Source organism: Megalobrama amblycephala, linkage group LG13 (genome assembly GCF_018812025.1).
Source record: "Megalobrama amblycephala isolate DHTTF-2021 linkage group LG13, ASM1881202v1, whole genome shotgun sequence".
Taxonomy (NCBI): Eukaryota; Metazoa; Chordata; class Actinopteri; order Cypriniformes; family Xenocyprididae; genus Megalobrama; species Megalobrama amblycephala.
The window spans coordinates 13,251,194-13,276,700 of NC_063056.1; the positions used below are offsets into that span (position 1 = coordinate 13,251,194).

Sequence of the window (25,507 nt, forward strand, 5' to 3'; positions counted from 1 at the left end):
AAATATTGGCTCATTTTGGATTTCATGAGAGCTACACATTCCAAAAAAGTTGGGACAGGTAGCAATAAGAGGCCGGAAAAGTTAAATGTTATTAGGTCAATTGGCAACATGAATGGGTCTAAAAAGAGCCTCTCAGAGTGGCAGTGTCTCTCAGAAGTCAAGATGGGCAGAGGATCACCAATTCCCCAATGCTGCGGCGAAAAATAGTGAAGCAATTTCAGAAAGGAGTTTCTCAGAGAAAAATTGCAAAGAGTTTGAATTTATCATCATCTACAGTGCATAATATCATCCAAAGATTCAGAGATTCTGGAACAATCTCTGTGCGTAAGGGTCAAGGCCGGAAAAACCATACTGGATGCCCGTGATCTTCGGGCCCTTAGATGGCACTGCATCACATACAGGAATGCTACTGTAATGGAAATCACAACATGGGCTCAGGAATACTTCCAGAAAACATTGTCAGTGAACACAATCCACCGCGCCATTCGCCGTTGCCGGCTAAAACTCTATAGGTCAAAAAAGAAGCCATTTCTAAACATGATCCAGAAGCGCAGGCGTTTTCTCTGGGCCAAAGCTCATTTAAAATGGACTGTGGCAAAGTGGAAAACTGTTCTGTGGTCAGACGAATCAAAATTTGAAGTTCTTTTTGGAAAACTGGGACGCCATGTCATCCGGACTAAAGAGGACAAGGACAACCCAAGTTGTTATCAGCGCTCAGTTCAGAAGCCTGCATCTCTGATGGTATGGGGTTGCATGAGTGTGTGTGGCATGGGCAGCTTACACATCTGGAAAGGCACCATCAATGCTGAAAGGTATATCCAAGTTCTAGAACAACATATGCTCAACATATGCTCCTCCAGAACAACACATCTAGACCACATACTGCATCAATTACAACATCATGGCTGCGTAGAAGAAGGATCCGGGTGCTGAAATGGCCAGCCTGCAGTCCAGATCTTTCACCCATAGAAAACATTTGGCGCATCATAAAGAGGAAGATGCGAAAAAGAAGACCTAAGATAGTTGAGCAACTAGAAGCCTGTATTAGACAAGAATGGGACAACATTCCTATTCCTAAACTTGAGCAACTTGTCTCCTCAGTCCCCAGACGTTTGCAGACTGATATAAAAAGAAGAGGGGATGTCACACAGTGGTAAACATGGCATTGTCCCAACTTTTTTGAGATGTGTTGATGACATGAAATTTAAAATCAACTTATTTTTCCCTTAAAATGATACATTTTCTCAGTTTAAACATTTGATATGTCATCTGTGTTGTATTCTGAATAAAATATTGAAATTTGAAACTTCCACATCATTGCATTCTGTTTTTATTCACAATTTGTACAGTGTCCCAACTTTTTTGGAATCGGGTTTGTATTTATTTATTTTCTTTTTTTAATCTTACCCCAAACCCCTGAATGGATTTAAATATTGATAACAATAAGTAATGTTTCCTGAGCACCAAATCAGCATATTTGAATGATTTCTGATCATGTGATACTGAAATATAAAAAATATTTTATATAATATTTATTTATATAAATATTACATATTGTTACATTGTACTAATATGTCACAATATTACTGTTTTTACTGTAGTTTTCATCAAATAAATATTGCCTTGGAAAGCATAGAGACTTCTAAGCATAAAAACTTAATTATTCCAAACTTTCGATCTGTAGTGTATCTTATGTAAAGAAACAAGTAATCTCTGGAGTGTCAGTCTTTAAGGTTACTTTTAAACTTATTTTAATTTCCTTCTTTTGTTGACACATTATTCAAATTTCTATTTAAAAATCCAGTAGCCTTTAGTTTACAGAGGCAGTCCTATTAATGAGCCTTTTGATTCTGACCTGTTGATGGAGAATGGAGTTACTGAACGGATAAGAGAGGCAACGGCTCCAACTTTAGCAGCCTCTGAGGCCCCTGAAGCCCGATAGGCTACGGTCTCTCCATAGCTGACAAACGGCTGGTTATACACAACGATTTTCCCTTTAGCCTCACTCGCTCGCTTCTTCAACTCTTCAAAAGAGTCCACCACGATTACCTCTGCCTCTATACCTGCCAGAAGAACATAAGTTTAGATATTAGCAGGTGCAGGTATTTAAAAGGTAATCACTAGATGATGGACTGTGTCCTACTAACCCCCTGGAGGAGTTCCTACACTACTGCCAAGCCCAAGTATGGCTAAAGTGTGGTTTCTCGGTAGAAGCATCACTGCACTCTCCTCCCCCCGCACCCAGTGAGGGATCTTCACAGGCTCTAGATGCACATTCTCCAGTCCGTCCTGTCCAAGGGCATTGTACATGTACTTGATGGCCAGGTCTAGGTTCTTAGAGCCACTCACTCTGTTTCCAATAGTGTCAGTGAACTCAGCCAGCCTCTCATAGGAACGGTTCTGGGCTTTTCCATATACTGCGAGGTTTATGATTTGTTGAGCGAATGTCAGAATACTTAGAAACCTCTCTGGATATTTCTGACAGGGGTTTACTGTCATAACTGTGAGGCCTCGATTGACACTGTAGAAGACAGCAGAGGATAAGAAGAGTAGGCAGCACCTGACTGCTGGAGTTATGACCCCTGTTTTTATTACCAGTCATCTGAAAAGCACATGAGAGAAACAGAACAAGTCATACACATCTGATTAAATAAAAAAATGCTACTTATTAATACAGTATTAAATGAGTTAAATGTGCTTTAAACCATTTAAAATATATATAAAGTAGCTAAGTTTTTCTCTAATCTGACAGTAATGCAGTTCAACTGGTTATTAAATAATTTGTTTCCTGGAACTGTTTTCAACTTTTTTTTTCATGTTCGTTTCTGATATGAAAACATTTTACACATTTAAGCAAAAATATTTAAGCTACTCCCATTTTTTTTTTTTCGACAACTCTCGCATGTTAGATTGATACAGTAACAATAATAATCACATTATGTTCATATCATAGAGTTCATACTGAACCTAAAAATCTAAAAATACAACGAACTGTTTGATTTTATGCAACAACAAAAAAATACACCACGTAACGCCTTATTCTGGGCTTTAGGGGGAAAGGCATTAGAATAATTGTATGCATAATTTGAATAACTAAGTATTAAAATGTATAAACAATTTACCGGCATGTCTCAAAGTACACTGTACATTCCTTGAAAACATTGGGCTCTCATGTGGCTACGGAAAGCGCCCTGGGACAATCACACAAAACGCGTTTAGTATTCAACTAACTATACGCCTTTCAAAACAACATTCCACAAACCGGTGTAGTTTTTTATATATTCTTTATATTGATTTCAAAACTCACGGATGTCGAGTGAGTTTTTTTTATTTATTTATTTATTTATTTATTTTTTTATTAGAAATCCCATAAGAATTATTATTTTTATAACCTAATTAAAAACATTAAAACAACAACAGCAACATTACAATTCCCCTAATAAATTATTATTTGTAGGAGAGCAGGGCACAAAGTAACACTTTTTGACTTTCTCAGTTTGTGTAAATTCACTTGGGGTTCAGAGTATTTTTTTTATTTTTTTTCCCCACATTAATTTCACACGTCCAGTACAATTATGTGGTTTTGTTTCTAATAACAAACATAATAATAATTAATAATTTCTGAACATTGACTCAGTCTTTATTCACCTTTTTCTCATGGTTTATCATTAGAATTCATAATAGAATAGAATAGAATAGAATAGAATAGAATAGAATAATAGTTCTAATAGGGGCACATTGTAACGTAGTGTTACAACATGCCCCACCTGCACAACTGGGATTTAACAGCACTCCTTATCTTAACCTTAGGAGGACAACGTTGTGATTTGGTATTTGATGGTAACGTTATTGGGCATGCGACGTCTATCGTAGTCATGAAATTACCAAAAAGTACGAATAAATTAGCCTACGTAACTAGTAAGTCGTGTGTTAGTCATTTAAAAAAAAAAAAAAAAAAAAAAAAAAAAAACTGATAAGATAAGATGTAAGCTAAACATTTAATATTCTACAACTGTTATACGAGGTTTTTTTTTTTTTTTTTTTTTTGTCAAATTTCGATATCATTTATGTAGACTAGCTAATACATATTTGTATATGACGCGACAAAAAATATAACAAAGCCTTGAAATTTCGACATATTTAGGCAAAAGATTAAGAGTTAATAACAAGTAGCTACTTCAAAATGAATTACTTTACAATTAATTCTCCCCAATTAGATCTCTCTCCTTGGTTTGGTATGACATTATACAACCTTAAAACCCTTGGCGAATTAGCCTTCTGGCAATACAAATTTGATCCCATGTGAAAAAATACTATAGTAATTTAAAGTGTTTTTGAACCATACTACAGTAAATTGTAGTATACTGTATATGTTATAGTATTTACAATACTATAGTGAACTGATAAACTGTAATAAATACTGTAGTATACTTTAGTTTTTACCACAGTAACCTGTAGCTAGTGTATTATAGTATAATATACCCTATAGTTATAGAAAACTTAGTACAGTATTGGGTAAAGTAATTTGTTTATATTACTATGGTTGTTATATTACCACAGCAACTATAGAATTACCACAACAAATTAATTCAAGTACTTTACTATAGTATGGCTCAAAAACACAAGTATTTACTATAAATTAGTATTTTTTCATGTGGGTACACTGTAAAAAATGACTGTGAATTTAACAGTAAAAGACTGTAAAAATGCTACGGTGAAAAACAGTTAATTGGTTTACAGAAAGTTTCCGTAACGAATAACTGTAATAGATAGAACGGTACATTTAACGGTAAAATACTGTTAAATTGACAGTTTTTGTAATTTTTTTCATACTTGAATGTGACACGACAAAAATATAACAAAGCCTTGAAAATTTTACATATTTAGGCAAAAGATTATAAGAGTGAATGTGTGCATAATCAACACGTAGGCCTATTACAAGTACTTCCAAATGAATTACTTTATAATTAAATCTCCCTAATTAGATCTCTCTCCTTGGTTTGGTTTGACATTACGGCCTTAAAACCCATGGCGAATTAGCCTTCTGGCAATACAAATTTGATGTCATGACTGGGCAACACACAACACTAAAAAACGGTAAATATCAAAACAAACAAATTTATGAATAATACATGTCAACTTGAATGTCAACTTGAAAATGAAGGGCAGGGGCTTGTGCAGCTACGCTCATGCTTATGCATATATTTTGTAGAACAGTTGTGGACAGGTGTTTTGACAGCAACTAGTGCGAGGTTCTTTTGGAATAAAACAGCCTTTGTGGCAACTTGTGCGTTTAGTACATTTTCCTGTCAGAGCTTTAACATCTAGGGATAAATCCCAGAGCAATCTTCTTCAGAGGTGTTACATTTCCACCACAGCTTGTGTTTGATGGTCCAAAGAGAGCTGAGAGACACTTGGCATGCATATTGATTCATGATGTACATATTCATACACACACATTGAACAGTTGAGGATAATCTCCAAAGAGAGGTGCACAAGGTGAATTCAAGTTGATGCACAAGAAGCATAATTAAAATACCATGAGAAAATGTTTATTCAGTAGTGTTTTTTTTATGAAATACAATACTGTTTCTGTAATTCTGTGACATCACCACTCATCACATTTCTCCAGTTCCAGCTTTTAACATCATTCCGATGCACAAATGTCCTCAAATCCCTGTAGAACTGTTTCAGAACAGTAGGCACTTCAAGGGCTTCTAAAACATTTGTGAATATACATTTTCATAGATTTTTTTTTAACTAACATATTACATATAATATGTAGTATATAAATAATTATATTCTATAAATTATTGTATATTAACATATACAGAGACGTCGTTGACTCTAAATGGTCAGGTCTTTAAAAGAAACATTTGAAATGCACATGAAAAGAGTAAAAATGAGCAGATGTGATTCACGTTATTAATCATCATCACTGTTAACAACACTGTTTGAGTCTTTGGAAGGTCAGAGACATTCAGCAGAATATGCTCGAGTCAGAAACTAAAGAGAAATCATTTAAAAAGCTGCTTCCGCATGAGGGATAATATTATGAAATAAAGAAAAATGGCCTTCATTAGGGTTTCAGTCAACAGTGAACGCTGAAAATGTGTCGATTGAGAAGAGCGTGGGCGTAAAAATCAGTAAAACTGCCGACTTTTACTGGGTAAATGACATTAACCTGTCATGGAAGATTCATTCTTGGACTCATTACATTTGTTCATAATCCATATCTTATTCTAATGAGCTTTTTTTCCTTCTAAGTGTTGGGTAACTGGATATCAAATAGTTTTTTGGGGGGGTTGACCTTGATAAGCTTGTGTCCAATGTAGACATATCATGGTTACAGTAATTTTAATCATTTAAGTCTATTGAATGCTATGAATGGAGGCATGGCAAACTTTGATGAAACAGTCAAGTACTACTGATTTTCCTAAGAGACAGAAAAAGAGAGAATGAAGGAGCGCAAGTATGGAGGAATGTGTAGAATTTGAACTTTCAGGGACTTAACACTGTACCAACTACATTAGAATCATGAAAAATAACAAAATACATTTAAACATTCTGTAGTATGCTGTGATGTTTGAACGATTTCATATTGGCCAGACGAAAACACACACATTCAGTTTGACTGAAGAACATAATGGCACAAGCCAAAGGAGATAAAACCCTTTACAAACATGATGAGATGATGAAAACGAAATTACTGATAAAGTCCACACTGAGATAAGTTACTGAAAAGTAATCAGTGGAAAATTAAAGGTCTCAGATATAACCCAGGATTTCCACCCTGGAATTGTCTTGTTCTTTAATAAAACATACCTCTACTGTTATAAAGTAGTCAATGACTAAAACCTGTGAGAAATGATTTACTTTCATACACTGACAACAATTGTTTTCAAAAACCATAGAGAAACAATCTTTGATCCCAAAAAAGAAAATACAAGCCCCGGTTGGGTTTGTGAAGCAAAATTACTTTTTTGTTACATTTTTTAAATAAGTAAAGGTTCCCCGTAAAAAAAATCCCCTCGATGTGCTACCGATCCACCATTACTCTCGGAGAGGAGTTGGTTGTCATAATGATGTTACTGTTGGCAATGATTGGTCATTCAGGCGTAGAACTCTTTACTCGGAGCCTTCTGATAGGCTGAGCTGGGTGGCTTGCGCTCTCCAAGGTCATAGCTGCCCTCATCCTTCTTTCTCATACGGTACACCAGAAGGAGGATCAGGAAGATGGCAAATAGGAAGCCAATCACTCCACCCGCTATAACCGCTGCACCAAGAAGAAAGACGCCATGTCAAACAAAAATAATATTGTTTACGTTTATAATATCTAACACATAAACCATATTCAAGTACTTCAACAAAGGCTCACGGCTACAAATGAAATGAATCAAAATATCAGTGAAAATCTGAAATGGTTTGTCAATTTTTTAATTTACAGAAAATAGATTGGGTGATTCTTCAGTTATGGGCACTTTTGATTACTTCAAAATAAAAAAATTAAATCTTCAAAAAACTATATTTAATCTTAAAACATTTATGTTGTGGAATAAAGCTCACATCAAATATTGCTCAATTAGGTCATCTAAAAATGGTTTACGTTTCTATTTAATGTGTTGCTCTGGCAGAGATATGCTTCCCCATCACTTCATAATTAGATTTCTATCATGACAACCCTTGGAAGATTTTTAGTATGTTAATGTATTTGGTCTTGTTGGAACAGATCTGCTACGCTTCTGCTGCTGCTGTTGATTATTTCTGCTGCTGCAGAACAAATACAGGAACTTGCTACTGCCAATACATACGCTGATCTGCTGCTGTGTTATGCTGCTGCACAAAGAGCATATATATTAGTGCTGTCAATCAATTAAAATTAATTTTTATTAAAAACATTGGAGTTTTTAATCATCTTATATTGTAATGATTTCACAGTTTGAAACAACTTAAAGACAGTAGATTTTAAATATTTGTTTAATGGCATCTTTTTATAAATGAAGGCCAGTATCACTGATACTAATACTGATGTCTAAACATTGATTATAGACATTCATCATTACAGTATAACTAAAAGCTATCAATTTCAACATTTATTAGGCTTTAATTTAAGTTAACTTATAATAAATGTCATATTTACCTGTGGCCTTCCTACCCATCTAACAGGAAATATACAGAAATTGAATAAAGTTACCAAACACACTTCACTGCATAAATTATAAATTAAATATAGATTAATCCTTATTAAAGATACATTTTTCTCTGTTACCTTTGATCTTTGATTAACATTAATGACAGACATCACAGCAACTGGTTTATTAGGCTGCTGTGACTTTAAGACCTGCCGCTTGCGTTAAATATTTTTAACGAGTTAAAAAGAAAAAAAATTAATTGCATGCGTTGACGCGTTAATTTTGACAGCACTAATTATATATATAAATTACTTATAGCAGATCTACTGTATACAGGTGGTGCTGGGGAAGGTGGAGGGTTTCAAAGGAAAGAGCACTGCATACTGCAATAGTGATTGCTAATCAGCCATTTAAATGTTGTGAGCAGCAAGCTCATTGGCTACAGATGCGACATGAACCAATCAGCTTGTGCCAAGTAGTTAAAGGTACAATATGTAATAATTTTATCCGCTAGAGGTCGCTAGAAGCATATTCAAAACAAAGGCGTAGCTTGATGACGCCAAATTTGAGAGCGGAATCTTGGGATATGTGGTCTCCACTTCAACGGACAGTGCAAAAGAATAGGGATTGGAGTTGGGAAGAACTCATGTTCATGGATTAGATTATTAACGTTACTGTAGTATGAAGCAGAGCAGGATCGAGTGTTGTGGGAGCTGAACGAGGCCACTGGAGCGATTGTGCAACACACGCCTCACGAGCAGCAGAACTTTTATTATGCCATAGTCACCGGCACCACTTCCGCTTTTCCGGTCATGAGTATGAGGTAACACAGCTCTGTTTATTATTAGATACATTTGAGTGTGTTGAAAATGATGTTATAACGTTACTCTGTGCGTTCGCTCGGTGGCTGCTGTGAGACACTTGTTTGAGACACACTGCAGTAAGATAGATTGATTTTAGAATATCATATTAAATGCTGGATGCTTGTGTTGATAAATGGCATGCAAATAATTTTAAAACGTATTGTATGATGGAGAAAATGCTGTATTACTGTTACTAAAAATAAAGCTGCATCTGATTATGCTATGTTAGCTATTTGACAAAATAGTGTTGAGCTATATAACAATAATTTTTCTGTCTATAAATGTATCAAAACAGTTGTTCCCTTGTCTATTAAAATGTGTAATGTTTTAAAGCGTCTTTGGTGTTTCCATGGTTTCTACAAAATAAAACCGAGGGTAACGCGGGTATGACGCAATTGACAGGCGACTCCTCACACTTTACAAATAGTTGGAAACATTTGGGATATTGTAAGTACTCAAGTGTACAAAATATATAACACTGGCCTAGTGGTTTTTGGATATTTTACTGCAAAAATATTACATATTGTACCTTTAAAGGATTAGTTCACTTTCAAATGAAAATTAGCGCAAGCTTTACTCAACCTCAAGCCATCCTAGGTGTATTTGACTTTCTTGTTTCTGACGAAGACAGTCGGAGAAATATTAATAAATATCCTGACGCATCCGAGCCTAATAATGGCAGTAATGCGTTAGCAAACGAGTATGAGCTGAGCTTCATCAGAAACAAGAAAGTCATATACACCTAGGATGGCTTGAGGGTGAGTAAAGCTTGGGCTAATTTTCATTTGAAAGTGAACTAATCCTTTAACACTGAGAATATCATCAGTTTGCATTAAGGGCCTATCAGCTGTGTCATCTAGAGTTTCATGACAGAACTAGGCATGAAATCAAAACTAAAACTTTTTTGTTTGGTTGTTTTTTTTTAGAAAATGTGTTGTTATTTGGAAAAAAAATTACACATACAAAAAAAATAAACAGAAATTTTTCTGATTTTATGACCTTTAAAAAGTCCAGACTGAGGACAAAATAGAGGCATTGTAGCAAATATAACATTTAAAAAATATTGAAATTTGACCAAACAGTCATTTAAGAGGCAAATTAAAATTAGAATAATTGCATTTTTAAAACATTTTGTCTTTCAAGTCTTAATAGGGGACTGAAATGTTGCCCTTATTGAAGAATCACCCCAGTGTTTTCATTTTGAACATACCTGCCAGCACTTCTGTCCTTTGGAAGAGATTTTCTGTTCGAACCTCATGAAGTGGGTCAGCATCTTGTACAACACTCGGTGAGCTGGTGGCTTCAACAGTGACCTGGGGCTTTTCTGTCTGATAGTTAGAGATCTAAAAAACAGTGAGAGAGAAAGACAGCTTAACATCAAAATTGCTGACACAAAAAACAATTCAGCTTGTAGATAGTGTCGGAAAAAGTGAAGAGATTCAATAACAAGATTGAAGGATCCAACATAACAGTGATGTTTAGTAAAAAACTGCGAGAGACAGCAGGTCAGTATAGGCCTCAAAGAGGGGCAATATCAAAAGTATCACAAGTTGTCACAGTTTTGCAGGCTGTGCAGGTTTTCGGAGCAGTGGGAGTCAGCAAAAGCTTTGATAGTGTCAGAAGCAGTACGACTGAAATGGGCAAGCAATCGCACCTCTGGTCCCATGTCTGAGTCGATGACTGTCTCTATGCTGAATTGGTCTATCTCTTTGGAAATGGAGGACTCCAAGCTGGGGCTGCTGGTGTAGACAGGCTCCTGAGTAGAGCCCGCATTGAATTCTGGGTACCGCACAATTACCGTGGAAGTGTCTTCATCATCATCTGTGTCACTAAAACCTAAAGTGTGAAATAAAGAAATTAGATAAATCAGCCATTAGAATGTTTTCCATATACAAATGAAACAATTTGTTGCAGTCCTCCTTGAATTTGATTGGCCGAGTAGCATTTTTTACTCAGCTTGTCTTTTTTGTGCATTCCAAACCATCTGTCAGTCTGTGCTGGTAGGAATTTTAAAGTGTCTCTTTCTGCAGGTTACAATAATATGCCAGTAGGTGGAGACAAGTGACTGTCATTATGAGTGAGTCGTTTGAATCATTCACTTAACCAACTCATTCAAAAACATTGATTCATTCATGAGCACAAAAAGTGGCTGTCTTTATTAGTGAGTTATTTGAATTATTCACTTAACTAATTCAAAAAATTAGTCAGAAATCATATACTCTCTTGATACTATTTCATACATAGTACATTTTATATAGTATGAATGTAATCCAGACATACTACATTCGCCATGTTGTCATTAACACATGACCTACTTGCGTCAATCGCGTCGTCTCACTGTGATGAGTGAGTCTTATGAGTGAGTCAGTGAATTATTCACTTAACTGTTTCATTCAGCTTTTAATTCTGCTTTTAATTCTGCTGTGGCTCAGTTTCGAACAATTTTTCATTGACAGAGAAAAAACTGATAAAGTCACTGTCATTATAGTGTATAAAATATAATTTCCTCAATATTATTTCCTTATATTTGCCTATGGTCAAATTACAAATTGTGCTGATTTTCAACAACACTTTTGTTCGTACGGTATTGCTATAAAGTCCCCCGTAGTCAATAATTTTATCCCTTAAAACTCATCTTTGATCACCAAAATTACATATTTAAATGTTTTTTCCTGTGAATTTTTTTTCAATGCCTTAAAATAGCTTGAATGTAACTCTACACCCTTGCCTCATTTAATATACACATCTATGAATATGATAATTTGCCCCGCCTCCACTCACTCGCACTAGCTCAGAGATCCACTCGGTCAACTTACTGAGGTAAACGCTACACATTGGTATTGCTTTTTACAACGTCAGACACATTACGGTAATTAATATGATTAGCGTTTCTATTGACTACATTATCAAACAGCTAATAATGTGTTGCTAATATTACACAAACCATGTTCACACTCACGAGTCAGACAGCTGCCTTCAACAGTCAGTATCCTTACAAACACTTTGAACAACTCAGGACGTCAGTGGAGAAATGCATATGATATTAGTCATCATAACATCGTAATATGCATCATACACCCGCCATATTGCTACCCGTTCTGTTTGAATGGCCCCTATAAGAAATACAAGGCTCTTGAGACTGATTATGCAACTAGTCATTTGTAAGACGATTTTGAAAATATGAGGTTTTGCACATGTTAACCTTTGACGTTATAGAGTGATGGGGCAATAATGACATCCCAATGGACTGAGCTTTACTTTGAATATTCCAAACTTCTCTCTTTCTTGGATTCTCAGTTGCGTATAAATATAACGATACAGAATGGGGATGCAAGATCAGCGCTTTTGCTTAAAGTGTTTCCAAAAGAGACAGATGAAATACATTAAATTTATAAATATTTTAACCGTATTCTCCATTTTGCACTGTAATTGTGCCAGGTACAAGGCACTGTGGTACAGCAGTAAGAGGTAGAGAAATGACTTATTAATAATGCAGAGATTCTGTATGGAGCATCTGCTGAGTGACTATGGTGGTCTTGGCTGACCGCGTTTGACTGCAGGTGAAACATCTGTCCGCTCAAAGGGTGGGCAGCATTGTCTAGCAACCACCTAGCAGCCCTTCTATTAACAACGCATTAGACAACCTTTAGCCACAAAACACTGGCTCTGTAGGTTGATTGTAAATGCTTCATTAAAGGTAGCTTTTAATAATCATAGTAGCATAATTTCATTTTTTTTAGTTGAGTGACTTTTTTTAAGGAAATGTCAGTTTTACTTGATTGTTTTTGGGTGATTGCTGGGGCATTGCTATGCAGTTGTTAAGATATTTGCCACTCTAAATGGCACCCTAAACACTCATGGTCTACCTACGAGTCTGCACTTTCGTGACGTAACGCCACTTTGACTGTCGGGAAGAAGTCTGCTGCGGAGCTCACTTTAGTGTGGGCTCAGCAAAAGTGCACATCAAGGGCACATATCAAACGCAAAGGGGGCGCCCGCGAGCACCCTTCTGAAACCTAAAATGACAAATGGGACACCATACGGTCTCATGGACTTAAGGGACACGCGCACTTGGCAGCCATTGTAAGTCCACAAGTACGAAAGTGCATATTAAGTGTGCCATTTGGGACAGGGCCAAGGAAATCAACTTTTCCTTGAGCTTTTGATATATAAGAGGTCATTGTACTATAAGAATATCCTGTAAGTTTCAGAACTGAAAACTTCCTTTTTAGTCCAATAAAAGCTTTTATTGACACCAGGCCCAGAGAATGACTGATCCTGGGATGAATCTATAGGTAAAACATCACCTCCGCAGAAGAAATCAATGCCTACTTCATCATTGAAACATTAGCCCCGCCCACTGGCATGTTAGTGAGATAAGGATGAGAGAAGAGCGATACGAGACTAAAAATAACATTACCTTTAAAGGATCCTAATGCTAGAAATATGGTTATTTATTTGTATTTGGTACATTTCACTGTGAATTCTTAGGTAAATCAATCACATTTCAGCGCCGGCGTTTTGTGAACAGACTTTTACGATATGGACTCGACAGTATTGCAACAACATGTAAGTAACTGTGCTAATTCTAATGCCTGATCTGATATGTAATGTTTCATGTACAGCACATGTTCTTCATCTATGTGTCAGTAAATCAAACCAGTGACTAAACGGTCAACTTCACAAGTTCACATAGTTTCTCTTAGTAGGATGAAAATAATCTGTTATTTAAACTGTGATTAAATTATATATATAGAAAGCGATCAAAGAACGCTTCCTTTACAATCGCTGGAGCTGTCAATCAAACAGCCTTTGTTCATGATCCCTTTAAGTACATTGTCTACAGCTACTTGGACCAAGGCGAAAGAGACTTTCCACAGGTTTCTACAGTCCTATTCCAAATGACACACGTTGTCGGTCATGTGCTAGTGTCTGTGGTGTCCACAAGACCGGAGGGTGCCCCATTTGTCATTGTAGGTTTCAGAAGAGTCCAAAGCAGACTACTACACAACAACAGTGGCATTACATCTTCAAAGTGTGGACTTGGAGGATAAAGTGTTGAGGGCAAAAAAATGTCCATTGTCCATTGTCCATTAGTGTAGTCTTGTATAAAGTACACCTCACACAGAAGTCACTTTCAAACCAAGCAGCTTTATGTTGGTCAACTTGTGAATTTATGTGATCTAACATGAGCAAAATCTGCATGGGGACATCAGACAATCAGTGCTTTTGGGAAACATAGCCTTGATCACTTAGGGCCAAAAGTAACAACACACATCTCCTCAAAAAGCCACATGATTAGAAATGATCATTTACAAATGGTGTGGAATGAGTTATGTGTCATAGTCACAATATCATAATCATGGTCTCTTGAGAACGAAGATGCCTCAGAATAGCAACAGTAATAAAATGGGATATTTTAGAATCATATAAACAATCCTTACCAGATCCTGAACCAGAAGTGAAGTCATCATCATCTAAAGGGTAGTCACCAGACTGCTGGTCATCCAAATAGATGTCATCAGCTGAGGCAGGGGACTGACCGGAGACCAGTACCTGCACGGGTGAACACAAGCAGAACTTTCAGAATAATTTATTTTTTGAAATTTATATCTAGTAAACTTTCTGTAAAAGAAAAGGTTTAGTCATTCCCTTAGTACATATGAAATTAGTATTCTTCAGTTACTGAAAAAAAGAAATGTGGACCACTTAAGTACCATTAACATATCAAACAAAACCTTTTTTCCATTTCTAAACAACACAGAAGAAAATCTCGGCTGATTTTGTTTTATGCTGGAGACATAAACAACAAAAACGCCTGCCCAAGGTTCCTCCCACTTCTGTTTCCCTGGAAACTACCTCAAAGGAAAGTAATATTTGATTCTCTTCCTCTGGAGAAAACTCTCTGAAAGCTCTCTGACCCACTAAAACGGCGCTAAAAACCAATCTAAAAGTCAGCATCTGTCATTTCTTTGCACATTGTGGAAGTAACAAAAGGTTTATCGCTCTGAAGTAATACTTCAAGGTTGAGGGGTGGCGCAAACGGACAGACACGGTCTAGCAAACAAACGCAAGCTATCATTGTTGTCAAGAGAGGGGCAGATGGACCTATGTCTATTTCCAAAACCTATGACCCTTTCTTTTTCACCGTGATGGTATCACATCCTCCAGTGGCTCCGTCATCTCCCACAAACTTTTCCATTCACGCTTGCTCGAGCTCAGCCTTCTCTGATCTTCTCCATCCATGTTAACCCTTCAGCAAATCACAAAGCGCCACCAACAGCCATGCTTTGTGCACCTATGCGTGGTTGTATTTCTTATAATGCGGAGGGCAAACAATGAAATAGTGCATGAAAGCACTGATATTGTCTGTATGTGTCTGTGTGTGTGTATTTGATTAAAGTCTACAAGAGCGCCAATTGATCTGACAATGAGATTGGATAATACTCCAAGCACCTTTGTGTGTAATCTGAATCCTCCTATTCACTCGGATGATAAATAATGGCATTCAGGTGATAAGGTTCAATTTTATAGCGGTCACTCATGCGGGATAAAAACCCAGGAAGAGTGAAGGGGTTGGATTCAAAGCCTGTACAATAACAGGAGGCTGGAGCGGGTGCTGTTTTCAGAGGCGCTGAGGGGGAGATTAAACGGGACTTGAAAGCCAATGGAAGACTAAATAAAGCCACAGAAGAGCCAGAGCCTGTGATCAGCCGTGGGTCCCGCTCAGGACACCTCAAACATACATCAGCCTCTGTTTGACTCTTCACATTTTTCACAGTCTCCTCACAAAGCAAAGGCTTTCATTAGCCATCATTGCTCATCGTGACAGAGAACACACAGGAAGACGGGATACAAAAAACCCTGTTTAACCTAGACAGCTTACAATAACTGTACTTGAGTGACATAAGGGCTGTGTATGAAACCTAAGGCAGCTGGCCAGACAGTCAATGACTAAATAGCAAGTGTTTTGTATGAAGCTAATTGGTTTCAGACAGACTTTTAAAGCACCGTTAAGGCACCGTTAATCTCAAATGATCTTGAATGAAGGCACAAATTGAAAATTTTTAAAAATTTGTGGCACCCTACAATAATGTCACAATACTGGAATTTCTCACTTCGATACGATACCATGGGGAAGAACCGCCATATATACTGTCAATTAGACAATTTTAATATTATCTAATTTTTTGTCCATCCATTGAAAGAACTGATTTTTTATTTTTTTTTATCTGAAGAGATCACTTTATATGATGACATGATTTTAATTTAGTATTAATATAAACATTGCTCAATTATCATTACAACTATCTCATCTAAATGTTTGCTCACTCAATGTATTTGTTTTTTACAATGAGGTAATTTTGTTGCAATTGCACAAGATGTCTTGATTTCAAACTTTGAATTGAATTTGAAGACAAGTAAACAGTCATAGTAAAACGTGTATTCAAATATATTCAGGTAGGTTTAACAGTAGTAGGGCTATTCATGTAAGAAATACTAGAAAAACTGACATAAGTAAATGTTTAAAAAAAAAGGAGAAAGTCTTCATTGTAAAAATCAAATGCAGATAAATACAGAAGTTACAAAAGTTATTCAGTCAAGAGCAGTGAGTGATTTTCTCTTTGTCTTTTGTAGTTTGATTGACTGTCACTTTAAGACCTGATACATGGATCCAATATACTGTTGGCCACCCAAAAGTAAAAATTCTGTTATCATTTATCCACACTTGTGTCAACCTGTATGCATTACTTTCTTCTGCAGAACACAAAAGAAGTTATTTTAAAGAGCGTTGGGAAACAAACAACATTGAACCCCATTAACATCCATTGTGGAAAAGAAAAAAGCATTTCTCAAAATATCTTCTTTTATGCTCCACAGAAGAAAGTAAGTCAGGTCTGGAACAACATTAGGGTGACTAAAAGATTATAGAAATGTCATTTTTGGTTGAACTATCACTATAAGGAGCTATTTTTTAACCTGATCTGACCTTTAAAGACTACTTTTGTTGGTGTAACTTGATGTAGTCAGGTTGATTCAATGATATGAATCATGTTTCAAGATGTTACCACTTGCACATTTTACCTTACAAAACATCTTGCATCTCTGCATACTATCTTTCTATCTTTCATCATATTTTTTCCTTTCCACTCTCTCTCACTTTCTACCAAATAAAGAACATAATATAAAAAAAGGTAAATGGTGTCTGATTGTGTGAAGGTTGCTGACATGATACTAGATGCAATGCTATTCATTTGCAAAGGTGTTCTGAAAGCTTTTAGTGTATGTAGTTGCTAGAGTATTGGTTAGTGGTTTCTAGTGTGTTCTGGGCTGCTTTTCCCAAAATCATAGTGAGCGAAGTTGATCTTATAGACTATTGGCAGCAATGGTTTTACGATCTACTTAGGTTTACAATGCTTTTGGGAAATGCAGCCCTGATTGGTTGCAAGATCCTTACTGGCCTAAGTCAAAAGACACAACAACAACCAAGTCAAGTATGATATTCTGATCCATAGATATGATCCAATCCCTCTATTAATGCAAGTCTATGAGAATTTGTATACTACACCTCTCTACAACAGCCTGCATGGTGCATTAAGGTATCGTTCATGTTTGTACCATAAAGTGGAGGGCGAGTTGTGCACCAAAATATTTGTTCAAATCCCCGATTTGAAATGCCCGGAACACTTCATTTTCCGCATTCTGTTCCATCCAGCACACAGTTGAGTGTGCAAGCTGTTCAAAGTTTACTGCATTAAGTGCGGATAGACGCATAGGGGCATGTGCACACTATGTGGACCGTTCCTGAGCGCTCAAATCATGCGCATATTCGGAGCTTTACGAATCTTTTGTTTCGAATTAGTGATTCGGATCTCCTATCAAACGGCTAAACTGCTGAAATCACGTGACTTTGGCGCTCCGAACCACTGATTCGGCCATCACGAGATATTGTTCAAAAGTCGTTATTTAGTTTTTTTGGTATTCTCTTCGCTTTATAATATTAAGCTTGAACTACTGTACTCACATGAACTGTTTTAAATATGTTTTTAGTACCTTTATGGATCTTGAGAGGTTCAGTGGCTTTGCTCTCAATAGAGGCTTCACTGAGCCATCGGATTTCATAAAAAAAATCTTATTTTGCGCTCCGAAGATGAACGAAGGTCTTACGGGTGTAGAACAACATGAGGGTGAGTAATTAATTACATTATTTTCATTTTTGGTTTGAACTAACCCTTTAAAGTCGGCATGAAAAGGAAATTCACCTATGCTTCTTACACTATATATTTTTTTCTCTCAATCTCAATCAAAAATCTTAATCAAAACATTTCAATCTCGTAAAACAATAGACTGTATACCAGACTTCTCTAGTCATTTAGTGTGCATAAATCCCACCCTTTTCAAGCAATTGACCTGAGACTCGCATTCCGATCTGCCTTCAACCTATGGTTAGAACCAAGTCCTGCCCAACATAGAAAAGTCAAAGTATCAGAAAATATGGAACATGTGATTCATAAAAACAGCATGTGCATATTTTTAAAAAGGTCAAACTCAACCACCAGTATCAAATCCTAAAATAATTCCAGCATACATTTTTCCAAATTTTTTCTCTCATATGAAAGTGTGAGTCTCCGTTGCTTAATCCGTCTTCCAATGAGAACGATTCTGATCCCTGTGATTTTCACACCCATGTGTTTCATGAAAACTGGCTTTAATGAAAGGCAAAAGTGATTTAGAAAGGTTTCTAGAAAATCCTAGCGTTTAATTGAATGGGAATGCTCGGAAGAGCTTCAATGAAATTGCTAATGGGATGAAGGGACTAAAAAGTCACGAACCGAAAGAAACTACTGCAGGTGGAGGAGTCAGATCTCAGATTTCAGACTGAATTCACTTTATTTTCTTTACTTTGAGGGCAGCCATGAAAGAGAGAGAGACATAAGTGAGGAAAAGAGAAAGAGTGAGAGAGTGAGGAAAGAGTGTGTTGGAAAATATCTCTCATTCCAAAACAAACTCCTGTCAGCCATATGAAGGTGAGAGCCGCATTCCTGAGTTCCCGGACTGCAACACAAGTGCTGTATTGTGCGAGGGTCTGAGTCCCTCTCTTTCAGCCCGTGCCAATGATACAGCTGGACAGGAAACTCTGAAACTCACAACCAGCTCACTCTTCTCACTCAAACAGCCTTGCCAAGCACACTCTCTCTCTCTCTCTCTCTCTCTCTTTCCCTAACACCCTCTCTCTCTCTCTCTCTCTCTCTCAGCACACCGTCACCAACTCATATGTTACACACAGTGTCCAGCCAGCTGTACGCAGCTGCCAAGTCGCAGAGTTGAAAGCAGAGAGAAAGTACTGACACATATGCTGGATTTGGCAAGCAGAGGTCTAAAGTACATAAAAAGAAAACATTTACTGCTGACCGAAAATGAGGTGAATAATTCAAAGACAGGAAGCAACAAGGGCAAGAAATTAGAATGCTGTCTGTGCCAACATTAAAATGTCTACAATATATCAATATTGAAATTTAATGTGGTTTTAATATGATTTCACTTGGCCTTCACATGACAGTGGCAGAAGCTAAATGCTAGTGGCAGTTCTCCAGGTGTCTCTGTCTGTTTCCACACCCTGTGAAAACCTGATTAATTAAGTCTACTCAGGCTTCCCTCACACCCTTACCACAGGACACACAGTACAAAATAAACAAATACGGTAAATTGAGCTAGCAAATGTAAATGCAGCCATTTTCCATAAGCCATTTCTCTCAAGTCAACAACCTCTAGTGGAGTGGACAGCATATCCATAGAAAGACTCAGTCTGGAATGAAAAGCAGTTTTTTTCTTTTTGTCTAAATCGCTAAAGATAGTCTTAACAGTAAGAATGTAAATCTGTTGTAAAGTCGTAAAAAAATTGTCCACATAATAGTCTGTATGACTGCTTTCTCTTACAAACTGTACTGTGGTGCTTCCATGATTTATTAACAGTATCAGATGGTATAATAATAACAAACTATCTTTATACTTTGAATACATCAAGTGAAATCGAATAATGAACTGGTTTGACAATTTCGATCAAAATCAGGTCAAAATGCTGTTCATTTTGGAGTTTGCTTATCTTCATTGCAAAGTATTGCCAATTTACCCTTCCCTGGGAGTTTGATTGACAAGCGATCTAACCAATCATAACGCCGAATCCGCCATTTCGTTCGACAAAGCAGTCAGGAGTTAGAAAATGAATCTTGGTGGACTTGAACTTGAAAAATGGTGTGTACTGACATCTTTCCACGTTTGAAACAACATTCCTTCTCATGTTCATTCATGTTTATTTGATGCTATAAATTAACTAGCAGGAAGAGATGATCGGTTCACGAGCCGCTTAAGCTGAGGCGCTACAGCAATCTGTCACGACACATTAAAGAGCCACAAAACGTTTTTTATTATTCAAATTTCTTAAAAAATTACACAATTTGAAAGCTGGGACATTGTTTAATATCATAAGTAACCTATTCTGTCTTGTCTGTTGATGTGTTGTCAGTATCCTCTTTGCTCCGCGATGTATTTTTCACTGTGTGTGGCGTGACAGCGCCATGGCTTGTCGGACAAAGCAACAGTAACTAAGGGGGGTGGGTCTTTGCAAAGGGTCAATTCACCTTGTTGTTTTGCAATTCTGAGTCTTGTGTTTTCCTTTGGCCTACCTTTGTATTACCATTACTAGTTTTCCTCATTTACCCCTAATTCTCTTGATTTGAATTTGTTTGCATTGTTGGAACTGTCTGTCTTGTTACTGACCTGTGCCTGCCTGACTGCTCTAAATAAACTCTGCTAATGGATTGTACTTTGGAGTCCGACCCTGGTCTATCACATTTGGTCGCACCAATTGACTTTGAATTTAACAGAAAAAAAATAAAATAATCAAATTAATAAAATAATCAAATTTACAACAATTAAGAAGTTTGTAAAAACAAAAAATAATAATCTAGGGGAAAAAAAACATGAAAAAAACATGTCAAAGTACTTAAAAGATTTCTTTTCAAGAATTGCATTCCTATAGCAAGCCTTTTTGTCTTTATGATTTCTGGACAGTTCTATCACACTGAAATTTATAAAAATATCAAAATTAATTTTAATGTAATGATTAAAAATTGTCTCTTAAAAGAAAGAATCGATTCTGAACTGCTGAAACGAGTCCTACTTATAGGTTTGTAACACATTTGCATAATGCCAGTTTATGGTCTTCATTGGCTGCTCGTGAATGTATACTTTGATCCTCAAATACTGTAGTTATAGCTGAGACCCAAGGGTTTGGTTTGTGTTGTCGACATGCCAAGAAGACAAAAAGCAAATCCACTTCAAAACGATGAGGACTCGAATTGATATGGTAAAACCGACGGCATTGTTACAGTTCGTATAACTGTGTATACAAGTGCTGAGGAAGCCTCCAGAAGTGAAATTCAGATATGGCCATGAGTGTTTAGTTTCTGACACGCACTGTAAGAGGTAGACCAATCACAACAGACTGGGCCATCTGACCAATCAGAGCAGATAGGCTTTCGGAAAGTCATGGTGGAGCAACAGTCAGAAAGGAATAGTTCTCCCAAAAATGAGAAATCTGTCATTAATTACTCACTCTCATGTTGTTCCAAACCTGTAAGACATTATTTCATCTTCGCAACACAAATGAAGATATTTTTAATGAAATCTGAGAGCTTTCAGTCCCTCCATAGACAGCTACGCAACTACCACTTTGACGCTTCAAAAAGTTCATAAAGAGAACGAAAAACCACAAAACGTAATCCATATGGTTTGCTCATTATGATGAACAGATTGAATTTAGGCTTTTATTCACATATAAACATTGATCAACTCACACATCAGTTATGGTAAACAGAAGCTTAAGTGCGTTTGACGTGTGAGAACCAATGAGGTTCATTCTCATGTGTTACACAGCACGTTTGAGCTTCTGCAAGAGGTTTGTTCTCGCGCATCAAGCAGGTTCGGCTGAGCTTCTGTTCATGTTTTCTGATCAATGTTTATATGTGAATAAAATCTGTGAATTAAATCTGATCATCATATAAAGCGATTGAGTCTCTTCTGAAAATTTGGACTAAACCACGTAATTCACATTGATTCGTTTTACAATTTCTTTATCAACTTTTTGAAGCGTCAAAGTGGTAGTTCAGTAGCTGTCAATGGAGGGACAGAAAGCTCTCAGATTTCATTAAAAATATCTTCATTTGTGTTCCAAACATGCACAAAAGTCTCATGGGTATGGAACGACATGAAGGTGAGTAATTAATGACAGAATTTTCCTTTTTAGGTGAACTAACCCTAAACTGTCGACGAGTTTATAGCTGGCTACCTGAATATAAACAACCTGTTTAAAGTTGCAATGAAACAGAAGTAATGGCAGATCTTTCTTCCATATTGTGACATATATTTGAATGTAACAGATTATCAAAATCTAGTTAGATAAAATTTTGATTAAACATTACAAGGTCAAAAAATGTTTAAAAATTAAACGTACATGGATGATTCGTTCACAATAATATCTATATCATGCATTTACAAAACATATAGGGCCCTATCATACACTCGGCACAATGTGACACCAGGCACGACGCAAGTGTTTTTTGCTAGTTTCAGCCTGACGCAGTTATCATTTTCACGTCCTGCGCCATGTTGTTTAAATAGCAAATGCACTCATGCCCATCTGTTCGCCCATGGGCGTGCTGGTCTGGGTGTGTTCAGGCGCACTGTTGTCACATTGTTTTGTCTGACCAACAAAAACCTGGTCTAAAGTCAATGGTCCAGTATTATTAAAAATATGTGCCTATAGGCGGGTGCACAACTTGCGTACACTCTGTTTTTACACACACAGGGACAGCAGCACTCACACATTTTTAAATATTAAAAATAAAAAGAATCCTCTCTGGAGAAGTGTTCAGTCTTTTTGTTTGCAACTTCCGCCATGTAAATAGCGAATCCGCCATGGTGCAAGCGCACATAAAGGGCTTTTAAAGGGAATGGGAGATGACACTCTGATTGGTTTATTGCACGTTACGCCCAAAACACACCCATGACTCATTAAGAGACTATAGGTACAACCCTTTTGGACCATGCGCCTGACGTGCCGACATTTTTTCCGTCGTTGAACTAGCAAAAGAGGATTCGGACCTAAGTGTACCTGCACAATGTGTTAAAATAGGGCCCTTAGTGTGAATTTTCATTTCATGCCAACTTTAAAGGTGCCATCGAACGTTTTTTTACAAGATGTAATATAAGTCTAAGGTGTCCCCTGAATGTGTCTGTGAAGTTTCAGCTCAAAATACCCCATAGATGTTTTTTAATTAATTTTTTTAACTGACTATTTTGGGGCATCATTAAATATGAGCTGATTCATGCTGCGGCCCCTTTAAGTCTGGCGCTCCCCCGCCCACGGAGCTCACGCTTGCCTTTAACAGCATAAACAAAGTTCACACAGCTAATATAACCCTCAAAATGGATCTTTACAAAGTGTTCGTCATGCATGTTGCATGCATACATCGGATTATGTGAGTATTGTATTTATTTGGATGTTTACATTTGATTCTGAATGAGTTTGAGGCTATGCTCCGTGGCTAACAGCTAATGCTACACTGTTGGAGAGATTTATAAAGAATGAAATTGTGTTTATGAATTATACAGACTGCAAGTGTTTAATAATGAAAATAGTGACGGCTCTTGTCTCCGTGAATACAGTAATAAATAATGGTAACTTTAACCACATTTAACAGTACATTAGCAACATGCTAACGAAACATTTAGAAAGACAGTTTACAAATATCACTAAAAATATCATGTTATCATGGATCATGTCAGTTATTATTGCTCCATCTGCCATTTTTCACTATTGTCCTTGCTTGCTTACCTAGTCTGGTGATTCAGCTGTGCACAGATCCAGACGTTAATACTGGCTGCCCTTGTGTAATGCCTTGAACATGAGCTGGCATATGCAAATATTGGGGGCGTACATATTAATGATCCCGACTGTTACGTAACAGGTCTTTTAAACAAATGAGATTTATATAAGAAGGAGGAAACAATGTAGTCTGAGACTCACTGTATGTCATTTCCATGTACTGAACTCTTGTTATTCAACTATGCCAAGATAAATTAAATTTTTAATTCTAGGGCATCTTTAAGGGCACACATTTTTAAAGGTAATCATCTCCCATTTGAGTACTGAGGTTTGTTACTGGCACAGTGACACAAGAACACATTAACATGTTCAATGAATGTTCAAAGGGACCATTTGCTTACAATGCGTCTACGTTTGTGTATTTACATCTTTCTGTCCTCATGAAGACTAGAAGATGCTTTATCCTTAGAGGTTAACCAACTATTTACCAAACACATAAGTCAATCATTGCCATCCAAACTTACAATAGAGTATATTTGTCATAAGGACAGTCCTCTGGGAGTAACCAGGGGATAAATTTGTTTATTTAAGTGGTGTGTACCACTGTGGTGGTCCTATTTACATACAAATAAGTTAAATCAGTGAGTTAGGAATGCAAATACACCGACTAACATAAAAGAGCACAGGCTACAGAGCCTAACAGGCTCATGAAAAGGAGAAAAATACAGCAAAGAAGAGAGAAAAGTACCAGTTTAGAGACTGAATTGAAGACACTGAATGCACAAGACAAAGCAGGGGTTTTTTATAGCTGCTGGGTGAAGCTGAAGCTCACACTGCCAGACTAATATGATTATTACACTCCGAACGGCCCCTTTACACATTCCAGACTGCATTCGGTTCCCTTAATGTAATCTCAATATGAAGCAGACTGCTGTGTTTCCTTTGAAATTCCTCTCTATGCCCCTGAGGCCTGGCTGTGTAATTTCACATAGTCTGCTGCTCCGCTCCAGCCGCAGGAAAACGTGGTGTGTTTTCCTAGTTCAGACTGACACCTATTACACAATGATGCCATAAAGCCACCATCTTTCCTGGTAGAAAACACAAACAGAGCCAGCATCTGCTCTGGTTCTCTCTGATCAGAGGTACAGAACGAATTTCCCTTGGACAAACAGCTAAATCCAGTATGACCTCAGTTGTCTAACATCACTTTAATTAGCAGACATACAGTACTTCAAGATTTATGTGTGAAGTTCCATTTAAATTATATGTTGCTTATTGTAGACTGTAATAGCTAGTTTGTTGAAAATATATTTATAGGCTTTTCCCATTGCGAATTACTGCAAGTTAACATTGTTTTTAACCTCCAGGCTACTATTAACCTTGGGTTAAGCAACATTTCACACTTTAAATTTTGAATGGGGCTTAGCAATGATTTTTCGCTCTGGGCAATGAAGCCCTGCTCAATGTCAACAGATTGCCTACAGTCTGCTTACAGACTGCCCTGATGCATATCACACAAAAATGTCAATAAATAAATAAATCAAAATAATCTCATCTCACTCATGCCAGTTTTCCAGGTGGCATCAAGTCATTGAACAATATACTTTGAAAGAAGTTTTGTTTGA

The 25,507-nt window shown here is 36.9% G+C and overlaps 2 protein-coding genes across 2 annotated transcripts in view; both read right to left on the reverse strand.

Annotated features, from left to right (window-relative positions):
• LOC125243150 (carboxypeptidase Q-like) overlaps positions 1–3,252 on the reverse strand; it is a 59,257-nt gene extending 56,005 nt beyond the window's left edge. Inside the window, 4 exon segments of the mRNA XM_048152548.1 lie at positions 1,856–2,063; positions 2,148–2,442; positions 2,444–2,602; positions 3,123–3,252. Coding sequence (XP_048008505.1) covers positions 1,856–2,063; positions 2,148–2,442; positions 2,444–2,602; positions 3,123–3,128 — 668 coding nt within the window. The 5' untranslated portion in view covers positions 3,129–3,252.
• A 2,278-nt stretch (positions 3,253–5,530) lies between these two features.
• LOC125242827 (syndecan-2-A-like) overlaps positions 5,531–25,507 on the reverse strand; it is a 38,424-nt gene continuing 18,447 nt past the window's right edge. The window contains exons 2-5 of the mRNA XM_048151815.1: positions 14,440–14,551; positions 10,650–10,831; positions 10,206–10,338; positions 5,531–7,276 (exon numbers count right to left, since the gene is read on the reverse strand). Coding sequence (XP_048007772.1) covers positions 7,113–7,276; positions 10,206–10,338; positions 10,650–10,831; positions 14,440–14,551 — 591 coding nt within the window. The 3' untranslated portion in view covers positions 5,531–7,112. The remainder of the gene's footprint in view (positions 7,277–10,205; positions 10,339–10,649; positions 10,832–14,439; positions 14,552–25,507) is intronic.